At 39.7% G+C, this 16,821-nt stretch overlaps 1 protein-coding gene across 1 annotated transcript in view; it reads right to left on the bottom strand.

Moving 5' to 3' along the window:
* Positions 1-16,821, bottom strand: part of CUNH9orf84 (chromosome unknown C9orf84 homolog) — a 100,760-nt gene that overhangs the window by 68,699 nt on the left and 15,240 nt on the right. The window contains exons 6-9 of the mRNA XM_018569949.1: positions 8,189-8,478; positions 5,156-5,221; positions 4,075-4,314; positions 529-605 (exon numbers count right to left, since the gene is read on the bottom strand). Coding sequence (XP_018425451.1) covers positions 529-605; positions 4,075-4,314; positions 5,156-5,221; positions 8,189-8,478 — 673 coding nt within the window. The remainder of the gene's footprint in view (positions 1-528; positions 606-4,074; positions 4,315-5,155; positions 5,222-8,188; positions 8,479-16,821) is intronic.

The raw sequence follows: 16,821 nt of genomic DNA, 5'->3' as shown, positions 1-16,821 counted from the left end.
AAAAGGAAAAAATTACAGAAAATTCAAAAATGGCTTGGCCAGCTGATTTGAAAAATGTTCCGGAGGGCTTGGCAGCGAAAGGGTTAAGTGTTTTATGAGGCACTTTAAAGTGACTATAAATAAGAACATGTATTTACCTTGCACTGGATGATTAACTATATGTTTCTCTCCACTTTCATCTAATGATCGTTTAGTCCTGAGGATAATAAAGCTGGAGAGAGGATCAACGTCATTTTTTTCCAGTATACCAGGTCCATTACAGCCAATATCTTGACACGTCTGTGCTTCTGAAATATCTGTGAAATTGGTACCACTGATATTTTCATGGCCAACTGACAGTACTTGAGTAACTGATGGTGTGTTCTCTTTTACATCTTGACCCTTTGGAAAAATTAGCCATTTATCTAGCTGATTTTCCTTATGTGTAACTAAGGTTTCATCTGCCTCTTGAGAGTCAATGTGAAAAGCAACATTGTTTTGTCTGTGTAAAGGAGGCCATGACACACTTATCTGAGATGAAGAAGGGACCTGAGATATAAACATTGTGCCAGTTTTCTGAAAGTTGTCTCTTTGCTTGACACATGCCTGCTTCTCTTCTAGTACTCCTAAAACATAAACATTATAGAAGGTAATCTACATGTGTCTCTCACACTGAGAAACAATGATCAATAACAATTTATAGTAGTTATGTAAATGTTATACAGAACGGTGGTACAGAATAGTGGATTTAGGATCAAATTAAAATTATGCGCCTAATGACTTGCTCAGAATAAACCATATATTGTAGCTACTGAGAACTAAATACATATACTTACCACCTCCTAGCATATGCAATGGAACTCTAATGTTTCTAAATTAAACAGTGATAAAGGGAATTATTAAACCATTGTTAACTTAAACTATTGAGCAATAGAATTAGATTTCCTTATTTAATTATGTAGCACAATCAGCAAAGTACAGCACCTATTACAACCACAAATAACCTTTCCATTTCAATATGCAGCCAGCAATTATTTTCTATAACTGGCAAAAAAAAAATACATTGCGTTAATGGCAATATTACTCAATTGATGGCAGGATTTGAAACCCGGGACCCCTCTTCTTTCGCTTACATGGTCATGTAGTAATGGAAGAACCTTTCCCTTAGCATCATGCTAAAAGCCTGCAGCAAGTGCATTGAATTGTTCTGGGGATTGGGACTTTTTCCTACAAAAAACAAACAAACATTCTTGTTCGTTCAGGTTACAACTGTATTCTTAATGAAACCTCAGCCAGTTTCCTAAGCCCCCACCAGATGTATTCTTTATTAATTTGCACTATACACCTAAAAGTACTACTCGAAGGTCTGAACTGACCAAACTGGTTAAGGCACAAGTCCACTATTACTGAAAAACACTGCCGTGCCATAGCCAGCTGATGTGCTGTCGAGGTTTACATCTAAATGTGTATTTTAATTGAGCAGAAATAACCAGAGGCCTGGTAGTATTGTAATGTTAAAATGGTAGTTGTAACAAAAATATTCATCCAACTTCACCTGATCTAAAGTATATGGATTTACAGATCAGGCATGCAAACAAATTAGGACAGCAAAGCAATACTTTCATGTAAACGGCACATTCCTGATGTTTATTATTACACAGCTGAACAAGGCAGAGTGTTTCAAGAGTAAATGCTATGTTCACATTCTGCTACCTTGGGGCCTGTTCACATGGAGCGTTTTGGGATTCCTGAAGCACGAACTTACAGATTCCTGCGGCAGGAAACCGGGATGTGCCCATTCGGAAGCAGCCACTGTAACCATTTAAGTAAATGACAGGGTGACATTGGTCTCATCTGTAAGCTGTAGTGCACGCGTAATCATAAATGATGACATGCGGTTTGGAACAGATGTTTGTCGCTGGAGGCAGGATAGATGTGTCCAACGACAGTCATCTATTCCAAACCACATGTAATCATGCCATGTATCACGGGCTATGCTTTTGTAATCTCACACTATGCTTTGTTCTACTAATTTGGATGTGCCTAAATGCTAGCTGGTGAATTGACTATCAGCTAAAAGTCTCCTGCTAAATTACCGACTCCACAACCATCTTTGCTGTTAGATGTAAATGGTAGTGTATGGCTGCAAGTCCCAAATCTTTGCACATACTGTACAATGAACCTAGCGATACAATGTAATGTGCTGGGCAATGGGTAATTCCATTTTTTTATGCTGTGGGTGCATTGCAGGCGTGTTGATGGGATACTATTGATATTCATCAAGCAGTATTTTTTTAAACATCCCAGACTTGCAACACACCCACAAATTGCAGATGTAAACAAGGTCTTAACATACACTTCTGTAAATAAACATTTTAAAAGTGACATTTCTGATTCAAATACTTATTTGTACTGGTTTAATTATTAGTTCTGATTATTCTTCTGGAAACTTAGTTATGGTATATTGCTGTCATGCCAAGAATTTCTAGCTTAGTTGTATCCTGTTCTAGAAGTCGTGAAGATTGCCAGACGTTTGCTAAAGTTTATGTTCTGGTACAACCTTTCTCAACCAGGGTGCAGAGGCATACTAGTGTACCTCCTGGCCTCCTCAGGGATGTCTCAAAATGTTGTGGTAGTGGGACTGTAATGTGAAGGTGGACTGAAGACTGATGTAAACGGGGAACTCTGATGTGAAAATTTGGGACTCTGATATGAAAGTGGGGCTTCTGATGTCAAAGGAGGGTCATGATGTGAAAGGGGGGCTACGGATGCAAAAGGTGACTCTGATGTAAAGGAGGGGAAACCTTGAATTGAAGGGGGCACTTCGATGCGAAGGGGGAGACCTATTTTTTTGTGTGTTTTTGCGTGGGGTCCCCCTAAAGTGACATTTTAGACTGGGGTGCCTTAAGATTTTGTATATTCTTAAAGGGGGCCATGACTAAAAAAAAAAGGTTGAAGAATGTTGCTCTAGTAGAAGTGATACCCTGTATTGGCTAACTCAGGTTATTAAATATACCAGTTTCTTTCTTTATAACATGATGTATCAATTCAACTACAAATTACAACTACAGATACAACATTTCTGCATTGATCGATAACTTAAATGTGAACTGAGTGGGCCCTTCACTGCATACCACATCAAGCAGATACTGACAACACCAACGGTACTAATTCACAAATTGTGCAAAATAACTCTGTTTACTGCCTGCAACGCATCTAAAAAATAAAGCACTAGCCACAAGTAAAAGTGCCCCTCTCTCATGTGGAGGCCATACACATGTTTTGGATTATGTGAAATTGTTGTTGTGCGCATTGGTTCTAGGAACATGAGGACACTGTAAATAGCAGGGCCCCTTTTTTGTTACTAGGGGTAGAGGTTTCAGGTATAAATGTGTTTTCAGGTTAAAGTAGATAACCTCTTTATAGTAAATTCAATATGAAGCAATAGCCCCACTATGAACTAAAAATATTTACAAGTTAATACCTTAAGCATACAGAATGACAATAAAACATGATTGGCAAAGACTTTAGAATTATTTTCAGTCACAGTCACAAGAAATGATATGGCTAAGTAAATAAGACACAGTCACATGAGAACATTGAGGACAAAAGGTGTATGAAAGAGTATTATGCGTCATGAATCAACTGTGCACTGGAAAAGAGTTTGTGTAATAAAGGTTAGTTGAGCTTCTGCACACCTATAGACAAAAAAAAGAGTTCTGTCATATGCTTGTAATCTGTAAATGAAAACAATCTTGTCATATGGCATTATAAAAATGCAGTAGAGAAACACAAGGTGTTGTCTTATTTTATAGCCTCTAAAAAGTTTAGAATTTGCATATATTAGGCTCGATTCAATAAGACGGATAGGTTATTATAACGCAGCTACCTATTTTATATCATGATAGTTTTCTTTTAAAAAATACATAAATTCACAATCATAAATGTCACCAAGATGTGTAAAAGGGGTTTTAGTACCAAGGGAGTTGGCCTGCAACTTTTTATGTGCCTAGTGTCCATTTCTCCTGTAGGCGGCAGTATCTGGTAATCTGGTAATTATTGTAGAGCTTTTTTATTTGAGCAGTGAGGACTTACGTTCCAGCTGCGTTGGAGTAATCCTTGTTACTGACTCCATTCTATTTAAAGCTAGACTGCCTGTAGTAGAATAAGAATTCAGTTTCTCAATAACTGTATCATGCTTTATAGTCAGTCCAAACTCGTTCTGATAATTATCTTCCAAGGTCCAAGAATCCACCAGTTTATCAGGTCTGATACATATTTTCTCCATCAGCTGATCTATTGTATGGTGTGGTGATATAGCTGGAACGTATGAAACTGTAGAACAAAAAAAAAATTAAGAAAACTGTATATATATATACATACATATATATACATATACATATATATATAAACTGTATATATACATAAAAATAACAAAACAGCATATGGTACATGATTAGATATACAGCATATGGGTGATCTGAGTCTACTTTTAACCATATCTGAAGTCCACTTGGAGTAAAAAATTTGAATTTATTACTGTGAGTTTTAATGTGGTAGTAATCTTTGGTAACAAGAGCTTTTAGCTGTGAGCAGAGGTAGTTTTTAGTGCATACAGCATTGGATGTCTTAACTACCAGTTAAGACATCCAATAAAGTAAGAGCAGGTTTGCAGAGGTTAATTAGTGTTAGGGATAAGGTTAGTAGAAATATTGGGAAATAAACACATTTACTCTAAACTGGTAATTCCTGTCATGTGATGAAGGTTACCTAACAGAGGAGTGGTGCAAAAGTAATGCTTGTCATAAAAATCTGCCTTTCCTCGACTCTTCCTATCAAGGGCCACAGAAAGAGATGTATGGCTCCACTGTGCACTAGCAGACATCCATATCAGCACCATGTTTTACTACACCTGATCAAACTTAAACTGGAGGGTGTTCTGTCTTTTCTTATTTCATTATGCCTGAGTGCATTAATGTAATAATGTAAAAGAACCTCACTAAATTATATCACGTGTGACACTGTAAAGTGAACTGAAAAGCATAATCTTTTATTGGGCCCTAAGGATACGTTTCAGAAATACTGATCTGCGCCCTAAGGTACAGGATCAGAAATAAGATAAAAATAGATAAAATAGATAAAAATAAGTGTACAGTTACAAATGGAGTTTAGATACCTTTAAGCAAAGGAAACTCGATGTCCACATGGCTTTCTGGATATTCAGGAATAGCCGTGGGTAGATCTATAATGTGAAAGCTTAGACACAAAATATAAATTGTAAATATATATAAATGTAAATAAAAGCATTCAAACAGTTTGATCAGTTTAACAGATAGTTCCAGGGTGAATAAACAATAAAAACAACTAAAATTAAGGACCTTTTTAAAAATAGTTCACTAAATTGCCAAATTTTAAAAGGATTTCAGTTTACATACCTAAATTTCAGGTGTCTTTTAGCAGAAACTTAAAAGAGAGCCAGTGGTGGAAAAGGGGGTAGAGGGCGGTGGAGGGTGAGTAGCTCTTTGACATTTTTTTTTTTTCAATTCAGGAAGTGGGTAACAGAATACTGGGGGGTGAAGCCCTAATGCTGGTGTTGGGCTTTAAAGCTGCAGTCAGCACTCTCAATAGAGTTTATATTAGGTACTCTTAGACTTGAACCGATCATAATAGAGGTTTGGGGCTCCTCCCCGCCTGGCATGCTACATGTTTTCTGGTCGTGTCCATCCATACAATCATTCTGGCTTCAAGTAATAATTTCAAACAATCATTCTGGGTTCAAGTAATAACAATCATTCTGGGTTCGAGCTGAGCTAAATTCGATCTACAGCAAGCGGTGCTGGACCAAGGCCAGGAAGATGGTGAGGGACCTCAGCCATCCCAATAATGGACTTTTCTCTTTGTTGAGGTCTGGGAAGCGTTTTCGCTCCCTGAAGGCCAACACAGAGAGACTGAGGAGAAGCTTCTTCCCTCAGGCTATACGGTCTCTCAATCAGATCTCTATATAGACATACATTCTACTGCCTGATTAGGTAAATGTTCTTACACTCACATTTACTGCACATCTGCACTTTAAAAAGAATGGTCAAAGGAAGGTCAATACACTGCTGGTCATCACCTTAATTCATTCACTCCATATTGCTGCTGTTAGCACTCGCACACTTTACACTTCATACTGTATTTGCATTTTTAGTCTAATTTAATTTTTAATATTTACATTTTAACATTGATATTTTATTTTGTGATGTAAAAGTCTTATATTATTATTGATTCTTCTCTCTACTTGTACTTCTCCCTCTCCTTCTTGCAGACGTGTAAGCATTTCACTGCATATCATACTTGTACGATTACTGTATGTATGTGACAAATACATAAATCTAAAAAATCTAAGTACACACAGTCCCTCAAAAACTCTCTGACGCACAGATCCCCCTGAGACCCTCCTTCTTCCTTTTGCATCATAACACACATTCACTGAAGGGTTATAAAAAGTCGGTTATAATTCACCTCATTAATGCCGCAAGGGCTTGCATACCGGCTATGTGCAAACATGCTTCCCCACCTACAATACAGATGTGGTTCAACTGGATAAGAGATATTAGACACACGGAAGACCTTACTAGTTCCATTAAAGGAACTGGAGCTCAGTTCGCCGCTACATGGTTTTGGTGGTCCGACTTTACCTCTACACAGGAATATTTAGACCTCTTAGTTTGATAACAACGAATGGCTGAGATCCCTGCTTCTCCCCCCTCCTCTTCCTGTACTCTTTTTCTCTCCATGTATGGGAGGACATCTGCCCATTGTTTGTAGTGTTGTGACCCACCCTATAATAGTGCAACTGGACCATGAACAGTGCGTTCCAGAGTGGTCAGCTGCTGGAACGCACTGTATCGCACCCTGGCCAGCTTCCTGCGTTCAGGGGCAGGAGGGGGCGTGGCGGTGCATTGAAGTCAATGGCACCGCAGCTACGCCCCCTGCCCACAGTAGAACGCGTGGCACATCAGTGCCTGCATTCCGGTCCAATGAGATCTGTTTTTTCTGATCACATGTGCCACACATTCTGGCATGGTCGATCGCAATGCGGGCGGGGGGCGTGGCTGTGGTACCATTGAGTTTAATGCACTGCCACACCCTCTCCCGCCCCGGAATGCACTGTTCATGGTGCGAGCATGCCCTTAAGCAGCACTAACATTCTGAAATGATGCACTTACACATGATGTGATATGATCACTTTGATAAGCCTCTGGGCTTTTAAATAGATCCAGGTATGCTGAAAACATATGCTTTCCTGATCTCCCAAGCTGCCACTGGTCCCTAGGCATGTACCTGGCATAGAGGTCCTGCGAGACTCTAAAACAATGCAGTTACACTTGATGTGATGTGACAAATGCTTTTTTGATCTCCGTATCTTAGTACCTTGAATATTTTGTTACCTATGTAAGCTAATTCATGATCAGTGGGGATCAGTGGCAGTTATGCTGTGTCTGGGCCCCTCAGTGCCAAGGCCTTTTATGTTACTGACACAGACTTACAACCTTATGATCCCTCCATCGGAGAAGGAGTGCCACACAGTCCATTTTCATTTTGTCTACGTGTGAATTAGTGTAAGAGGGAAAGTAAAAGTAAAATGCATCAAGGCATAAATTACTGTGGTATGAAGTCCAATAATTTGTAGGGGAATATAAAATAATAGAGAGTCTATAAATGATTTGATGCTTAGAGAGAGCACTGACTTGTTTCACCTCACTTCTCACTTTAGTAAATCAGTCCCAGGATCATTTCCCCTAACCTTAGTTGCCCCTGCTTCATCTCACGCATAAAGTTTATCTAAAGCCAAAACTGATCATTGTGTAGAGTAGGGAAAGGTTAAACCCATGTCCATTTTTTGCTATTCTTGTCCCAACTGTGAGATTTCCCTTTACTTCCTGTCATGTAGACTTATTCTCTCCAATGTGACCGAAATCCTCTCATAGCAAGTTAATGATTGGTTGACCGCGGCTGCATTTGAAAGCAGAACGATGACACACTGCATGTAATCGTATGTAATTGTATCACGGTTCGGAATAGACCACTATGCCTGGAAGCATTTGGATTATCAGGGTCCCCGGAGTCGAGGCTCCAGTACCTCCAGATCGACGTCCTTTCTTATTTCTCATTTCTCTTATTTCTCAACCCTAGGCGCTTGTGTCTTCCCTTATGTCTTTCCTACTTGGTAGGTTCAGTTGCCATCTTCCGTCCAAAAGGTTCCAAAAGGGTAAGGCTCCTTCCCTCCTTGCTGATGCCCGAATTGGCACCCGGAAGCCTCGACGTGCTGGCCAGACGCTGTGACTAGGTAAGTCACTCCTCTTGATGGTCTCTCTCCGGTCTCTCTCCGGTCTTGCAGGTCTCTCTCCGGTCTCTACAGTCTCTCCCCCGTTCGTCTCCAATGCCTCCACCAGTACCTCCACCTCCACAACGAGCGTACGGTACTCAGGACAAGCCGCGCCCCCCTCAGGTCGGCTTCCGGATTACGTCAGACGCAACGTCAGACGCAACCTCAGACGCAACATTGTACCCCTGTTAGAATTATCCTATTTAGGGATGAACCAATATATCGGCCGCCGAAATATATCGGACGGAAATTGCACTTTTGTATAATGCCGAAAGTGCAATTTTTTGGCCAATACAGCAGTGCAACCACTCTTTCCTCCCCACTGGGCGCTGGTCTGTGTCCCAGTGGTAAGGAGAGAAACTGTGACAGCCGGCCGAGCGCTGCGGAAGGAGAGCGCTGTGAGCAGCCGACATCTCTCCTCCCACACCGCTCAGCCTCCTATCCTCCTATCACAGATCAGCAGAGCGATGTGTGGGCGAAGACAGCCAGCGCTATCACAGCAGGCTGAGCTCCACTCGCTCAGCCTGCTGTGACAGCATGTCAGTAAGGAGAGCGGGTAAAAACACTCAGCGATCAGTGATCACTGAGTATTTGTAAATAATTGAGGAAGGAGTATGTTTACTATAGCCTCAAATATGAATTAATGGGAAGTGAGCTACATCCCCTCCTGTTCATTCATAATTGTGGTTATAGTAAATACACTATGTTCTCATGTTATGAATGAACAGGAACACTCATGGAGAATTCCTGTTCATTTATAACAGGGGCTGCAGAAAAAGAGATTGAGGACTCTGTGTTCTCAATCTCTTTTTCTATTTTAAAAGGGAAATATCAGGGGTCTGTTTAGACCCCTGATATTTCCCCCAAAGCCCCGTAAAAGTAAAGTAAAAAATAAAAATATTTATTAAAAAAATGAATCAAATAAAAATAAAATATTTAAACAATTTGAAAAAGTTAAAATAAAAAACATTTTCGGTTTTGGCCTGACATTTTTTTTTTCGGTTTTGTTTTCGGTTTTTAAATTTTAATTTCAGTGCACCTCTAATACTATTGCATTCAGTCCCAGTGACAATAGTCACCCGGACAATCAGAAAGAGAGAATCTCCCCAGTGGGGACACAGACAACAGTAAAACTCTGAAAGGAATTCTAACCCCTCATTTCTTTCTTTAAAACTTAAAAAAAAAGTTTTGGTTCCATACATAGTTACATAGTATTTGAGGTTGAATAAAGACACAGGTCCAATGTACTGTAAGTAAAGCAGGCCCTTTGGCTGGTGGTATGCAATTCTTTAGCAATTTATTTACAAGAATTCTCAGTTAATCTGCAGTTATGCAATCTGTTGACCAAGAAGAAATCACAATAGCGGTGATGATAACTAAAACTAAACTATGACATACAGCATTATTTGCTACATACGTAGAACAAATAGGCGATAAGACTTCTTCAGCAAGATTAATGCATTGTTCTTTTCCTGCAATGTTTGGTGCCTTATTTGGTGGAGAGAAGGGAACCTCTAACTCTTCCTCATGGTATGAACTGAAACAGACTTCATAAAACAAGCAGGCATTAACAAAGGACACAAAGATAATTATTTCTGTTGTAATGGTCAGACAGACAAAATATAAAAAGGTTATCTTTGAGAAATGTTGGTTTTAGATAGAGTAGGGAAGAGTTAAAACACTGTTAGGTTATTTTTGCTGACTTTGTAAAGTTTGGTAAATTTCCCTTAATTTTCCAGAGATGCAACAGAAAGTTAAAGGAAATCTCCCAAAGTGAGGAAAATTCCACTCTAGAAAGTTATCCCCAGAACAGATGTCCCCATTACAAGATTTCCCCACATATTTTGGTAGCTCTAAAATTTTGAATTTCACCTTATTTGCTTTCTCAGTAACAATGGTCACCAGTACAAATAGATGGCAAATCTCTATAACTGGGGACACAGACAGCAATTAAAAAAAATGACAGAGGGTCTAACACTTCCACAATCTATCTAAAACTGGATACAAAGGTTTTGCCTAGAGATACTTTAGAAGCATTTTACATTTGGATTTAATACAAAGAAAATATGTTATGTCAATGGAGATGCTAAGGTAGGCCTTCCTCCACTAGGCTTAGCAGGTAGATGATTATATTTTGGGTCAAGCATGCCATTATACTGAGCCTTAAACACTGTAATATACTAAAGGGAACCTGAGAGATTATTGCATTTGCCATTGCTTACTTGTTAATTGAGGGAATGTATATTAGTTTCTTATTTTCTTTTCTATTTATTATGCATAGGGTTAAAAAATAGCATTTTAAAAAAGTGTTTTTTTTTTTTTGATCCAGTGAGCTAATTTTAAAATATTGCATCTTTATGTTTTTCTTTTGGCCCAACAGGGGGCGCTCTAGACTCCTTTTCAGATTTAATTAGACTGAAAAATCCTTATTTCCAGAACTCAGGGAATCATTACAGTTGCAACTCATCTCTTATCACAAGACTAAGTGCTTTTAGTCAGACAGATATCAATTATGGTTATATAGGTTAAAAAAAGGCAATTGGGAGGAGGGGGCGTAAACCAGGTGCAGAAGAGCAGGAGGGTAGTTGAGACTCCTGAGCAGAAAGATTTTCCTTCACTTTCTGACTTTCTGTGCCCCTATCACTCTCAAATGGGGATACAGAGACTAATAAAATCTAAAAGATGATCTAGCCCTTTCCCACTACACTGGGAAAAACTGGTTCTTTATGGCATTCTGTTGCAGATACTGAACCCGTTTTCTGGATTCCATATTGTTATCTACTGTCTGCCCTGAATATCCACTGCTAATACCCGATTGTGTACAACAGACCTAACCTCAGCCACTAAACACTACTAGTTTTGTGGACTACCTATTCACTACTCACTGACTTGCTTTGGTCTCCTCTGTATGTTAGCAGCTGCCAACTAGGTTAACCCAAAAGCTAAAACCCTGCAGCTTAATGTAGGGTTGCCACCTGTCCAGGATTCACCCGGACAGTCCAGGTTTTGAATGCTGTGTTCGGGTTTCATGGCATCAGAAACCCGGATACAAGATGTCAAGCAGACAGGGACAACCAAAATTAAGACTGGCCCCCACTGAAAAACTGAAAACAGTCTCAACTGTGATATTTACATATGAATGGACGGCGCAATTTACATATGAATAAGCTACGACTTATTCTCCCAAACAAATGTCTGAGCGTCGCCTGAGTGTTCGGGTTTCGCTTGAAGAAAAGGTGGCAACCCTAGCTTAATGCAAAAACCCATACCTGCCCCTATTAAAGCTCATATGCATCTAAGACTCCCTTGTACATTGATGGGGGCCTAATTTACTGACATGAGGTAAACCTGGACCTTACTTACCAAAGTCTATGTAGTAAACTGTAAAGTAAGGTGAAGTGTATCTGTGTTCACTTCAAACATCTAGTTGTATATAAAAAAAAAAAAAAAAAAAACATATTTTCAAACTTTCCTGTATATTATTCAACAGCTAAACCAGGGCTGGAAAATCCAAGAAGCCAGGTAGCCAATGCTAACTTTTGAGGTTTTTTCTAGTTGTTGTCAATGGAGCTGGCTCCTAAAAAAGATACTGTTGGCTCCTGCATTGGGTAGACTGGCTTATGAATTCCATATTAATTTGTCCGACCCTGAGCTAAAGAGAACATACAGTAAGCTCACTGCACCTTACTTGACACTTTAATCACTAAGGGCCTGCGTGTCTGCACTATACTTAAAACAGAAGTTTGATTGCATTTGCTATCTTGCAAAGGCAGTATAAAGGAAAAGTAGTGTTGAAAAAGGCACTTGTACTTTAAAACAATTATTTTTGTGTATGACTTGTTCAAGACCCATGTATCTAGGGCATGACAGGGGTACATCCTTTCCCTTCATGCTTTTGTGCAAAAAGATGTCTTTGTTTCTTATCTTAATGCCATATTAAATATGGATTATTTACAAATATTTGTAAATAATAAACTTTACCTTTCTCGACAATATCTTCACATTTAGTTAGATCAACGTTTCTGTCCATTGAACTTTGCTCAATAATTTCCTGTTTTGCTGACATCTGTGTTAGCAAACCTGCAAATAATTAATATATTCCGGTGATTAAATGCAAGCAACATAAAAACAAAGGCTGAATTAGGAAAGAGAATACATTGTAATAGACCGGCTATTGTCAAGGTAAATGTACCCATAAAATCCATTTTGTTATTTTCCTTTCAAATTCACATTGGTTTGAAAGGACATTTTGACACGGATATCTCTCTCCATCAAAATCAAGCTTCACGGACATCATGAATGGGAACAAATTCCTTCTGTACAAGTGAGATAACAGATGTGAAGGTCTCAGTTAAGCAGGTGCATTGTAATGCACATTGACAAATGCATATGGACACTGTTTAGGCAAGAAATTTATGAGACATGATAAACAATGACAGTGAAGACAATGAAACAGACAGAAAGCACACTGTCAAGCATAACAGTTTTGATGTAATTGCAGTTCTGTGTAAGAAGAACAAACACGAAAAGCTGCCTAGGGTATTTAGTGGCATAATGATGCATTAGATTTATACTTTATAAAAAGTAAACTTTTTTAAGTAAAAAAATTCTTTCCTTTTACTTACTGTAAAAGAAGAATACAGGAAGAAAAATGGAGTTCAATTTTCAGCCCGATAAAGCGATTACAAAATAATAATATAGAAGGTTTAATAGTTGAGCAGGAGGAGTGATAAATAGTGCTGCTGTATATCAAATAAAATGCTTGCCTTAAAAGGTAAAATAAATAAATAATAAATGTGGATGCTGGACTTCTAGAAAATAGCTGTGCCCCTTCTCCTCCCCCCTGGAACACACAAAATGTGCACAGCACCCTCAGAGGCTGACTGAATGACCTACACTGGAGCAGTGTTGTAAGTATGCAGTAGCATACTTTTAGTGACGAGCGTGCCTTGCGTTACCGTTGTGGTAGAACACACATTACTGAAACACAGGTCCAAAGGAGGCCTAAAGGAAACTATACTTTTATGTAGGGATGCACCGAAAATTTCGGCTGTCGAAACATATCGGCCGAAAATTGAACTTTGTGCAAAATGCTGAAAGTACCATTTTGCAGCCGAAATCACAGTGCATCCATGGTTTCTCTCCTCCCCGCTGGATGCTGCTCTGTGTGCCCTCTGACACAGAGCAGTGTCCAGCGAGAAGGAGAGAAACGTTCAGGATGAGAGGGGCGGGGAAGAGAACACTGTGAGTGTGTCACAGGAGGCCAAACTCTCCTCCCACCTTCTGTGACAGATCAGGATGGAGAGCGGTGTGGGGAAGGAGACAGCTATGAGGCTGTCACAGGAGGCTGAGCCAGCTGTGCGGCCATGTCACAGGCAGCTGAGCTCTCCTCCCCGTACCGCCCGCTCAGCCTGTGACAGCAAGTCAGGTTTGAGAGCGGAGTACAAGCACTCAAAGATCAATTGATCGCTGAGAGTTTGTAAATATTTGAGGACATAGTACTGTATGTTTACTGTGTCCCCAGTTATGAATGAATGAATGAATGAATAGGAAGTGCTATACATCACTTTCTGTTCATTCATGAGTGTGGATACAGTAACTACAGCCTCAATTTATGAATGGACAGGAGTATAGAGGCGTCATGTTCATTCATAGCAGGGGTTGCAGAAAAAGAGATTGAGGACCCCGTGTCCTCAATCTATTTTTCTAATTCAAATGGGAAATATCAGGGGTATTTTTCGGCGCACCAAGAATTCCAATGCTCTGCTGTAGATACAAGCGTCCGCACACAGACCTTCCCCCGGGTGCTGACTCCCATGTTGTTTTATCCTCCACTCCACAATTAATCAAAGTCAAAGAAGAAAGTAGTTGCACTCCAGAGTATACATCCTCAAACTTTGTTTAATGATGTATCCGATGTACAGCAGACTACCTGACCTCCTACCTCGCATTTCACTCATAATGAGCTTTTTTGCAAGATGAGAGGCTCTTTATACTCACATCAATCCAGTCAAGAGCTAACAGCTCTTATCAACCTGGGGCACCCTGGTCGGACAGGGTCTGCCACCTCCACATGTGACCCAATGAGATGTTACCTGAGGCATCAGCCCCAGGCTGCCTCATTATAGGGATGCTCCTACTTCTAGCCCATAAAGAACACAAAACACCTGGTACTCTGCACCCTACTACTGCATCCCAAACTTTAAACCAACCTGCACCCCACCATCTTCGAAACTGCACTCCAGACACTGCATTTTTCATAAAGCTAGCAACTCTTCCACTGCATATGCCACCACTGCTAGCCCTACTCAGCTTTGCAGGGAAATGCAGAGAGAAGGAGAGGCTGAGCCTGGAGTTCTCTAGGCTCTCTGTCTACTTCCTCCTTCCCAGTGCAGCCTATGAAGGCCAGCCATTACTACAGAACCCTTTAAATGTGGCAGCCATTTTCTAGAAGTCCAACATCCAAATTTATTATTCATTTCTTTTACTTTCAAGGTAACAGTTTTATTGAAATACAACACCACTAATTATCAATCTTACTTCCTAAACTATTAAACCTTTTATATTATTATTTGAATATGCAGTCCCTACATCAAGCTGAAACTGAGGGGGTCACAAAAATCCGTTTTACTTCCTGTAGGTTTCTTTTACAATAAGTGTAGTATAGGATAGGACAACGTTCAGCAAAGTAAGTACAATTAAGCCCTGCGGAAATATAAAACGTAAAACACAGTACAGCATTGTGGAATAAATAATACCATTTATCACTGTGCAATATATCATCATCTACAGCACACTGTATAAAGTTAAGTTTGATAAAGCACAGTATATACAGCTGATCAGCAATGAGTATATTATATACAACATGTGTATATAGCAGACCACTAGGGTGTATTTAATGTACAATGTATTAATTTGTGTAAGCAGAATATAAATTACACAGTAAAGATTAAATATACAGTTTATGGTAAGTGGTTGGAAAAGGTTTAATGAACAATAAATGTCAAAAGGACATTAAAGAGTTAATGTACAGTACATGGAATGGGAGTTTCACAGTATAAAGGTACATTGAAAGTGAAATGTGTCACAGTCAAAGTACAGTAACTGAAGGATATAAAGTAAAGGGTTAACGAACAATGAATTGGGAAAACAGTAAAGGGTTAATGCACAGTTGCTGGAAAGTGTTGAGTAATCTTATTGTGGTGCAGTAAAATGAAAGTGCACAGTAATGGGTCAATTGTCAGTAGTGGTAGGTGGAATAGGCAAATGTAAGGCATGGAGCTCAGTTTACAGTGCGTTCTGCTTAGGCTATGTTCACACTGTGGCGATCCGTGACCACGCGTCAATCGTGCACAAAATAGTGGGGTCATAGAATCGCCTACCAACGCCAATCACACCAGCGGTGCCATTATTTTCTAATGGCACCACAGTCGTGCCGGGCAGATTGTGCGGTTTCCCACTGCAATACCGCCCTTGGAATTGAACACGATCTTTTGTGTACCTTTTCTTTAACAATAGCCGCAGGGAATGTCACCCCGTTGAAACCAATGGGGCCTTGCGGCAACCGCTGTGTGCTCCCGCACATGTGTGAACCTAGCCTGAATGGTGTGTGTGTTTGGTATGGTGTACCATGTTGTGGTGTGTACTACTATGGCACATAAGAGCAGTGTATGGTGATTTACTGCCCAAGCCTTAGCCCATATCATGTACTGTGTGTGCACATTTCCACAGCCAATAGGTGGAGGAGTGACATCAGTTGATTCTTTAAAAGTTACAACATGGGCCCTCTCTTTCGCTATAGATATATACATGTATTACCTTCAGAGGATGCATCTAACATTTTTTCAGGGGCAAGCTGCAGAATTGTAAGAAGACTCAACACAGAAGATCTCCATTTTGTAGCATGCTCATTCATCTCCATTGTAGAAGGCAGGATTAAATGCTGCAGACAATAACAACATTATGTTATTTGATAAAACAAAGGCCAATGAATAATGTTCAATATGTATGGAAGCCACTTAAACCATATTCATTGTTCTAACTGCTGTAAACTGAGCTAATAAAAAGTGAAATCTGTCTTACTGGCTTGGTAGCTCTATGAGTTACTCCACGATGTATATCAATTCTCTTTGAACTGCTTTGGAATCCAGGGAGTTCATAAACATCCTCCTCAGTTAAAGCATCCTTGATTTTCAGCAAATAATGTGTGACAGATGCATTGGGCCTCTTGTACAAAGGCTGGAGACATCTCACTGTTTCTTATAATCTTACTGAGAAAATGATGTGTTGCAATGGGCAACACCTCCACTATAGTTCTTATAAAGTATGAATATTTAACTGATAGAGCAACACATGTACTGGGATTCAACAAAAACTACATTAGCAGAACAGCACTGATGGAAATGCTATACTCCTTTAGCAGCACTGTTCTGCCTCCAGTGTAAGATTTGAATAGGTTTACCTACCTGCCA

This window comes from Nanorana parkeri, unplaced genomic scaffold (assembly GCF_000935625.1).
Source record: "Nanorana parkeri isolate BGI_ZX_2015 unplaced genomic scaffold, ASM93562v1 scaffold1432, whole genome shotgun sequence".
Classification (NCBI taxonomy): Eukaryota; Metazoa; Chordata; class Amphibia; order Anura; family Dicroglossidae; genus Nanorana; species Nanorana parkeri.
This window is presented reverse-complemented; position numbering and strand designations above follow the sequence as displayed.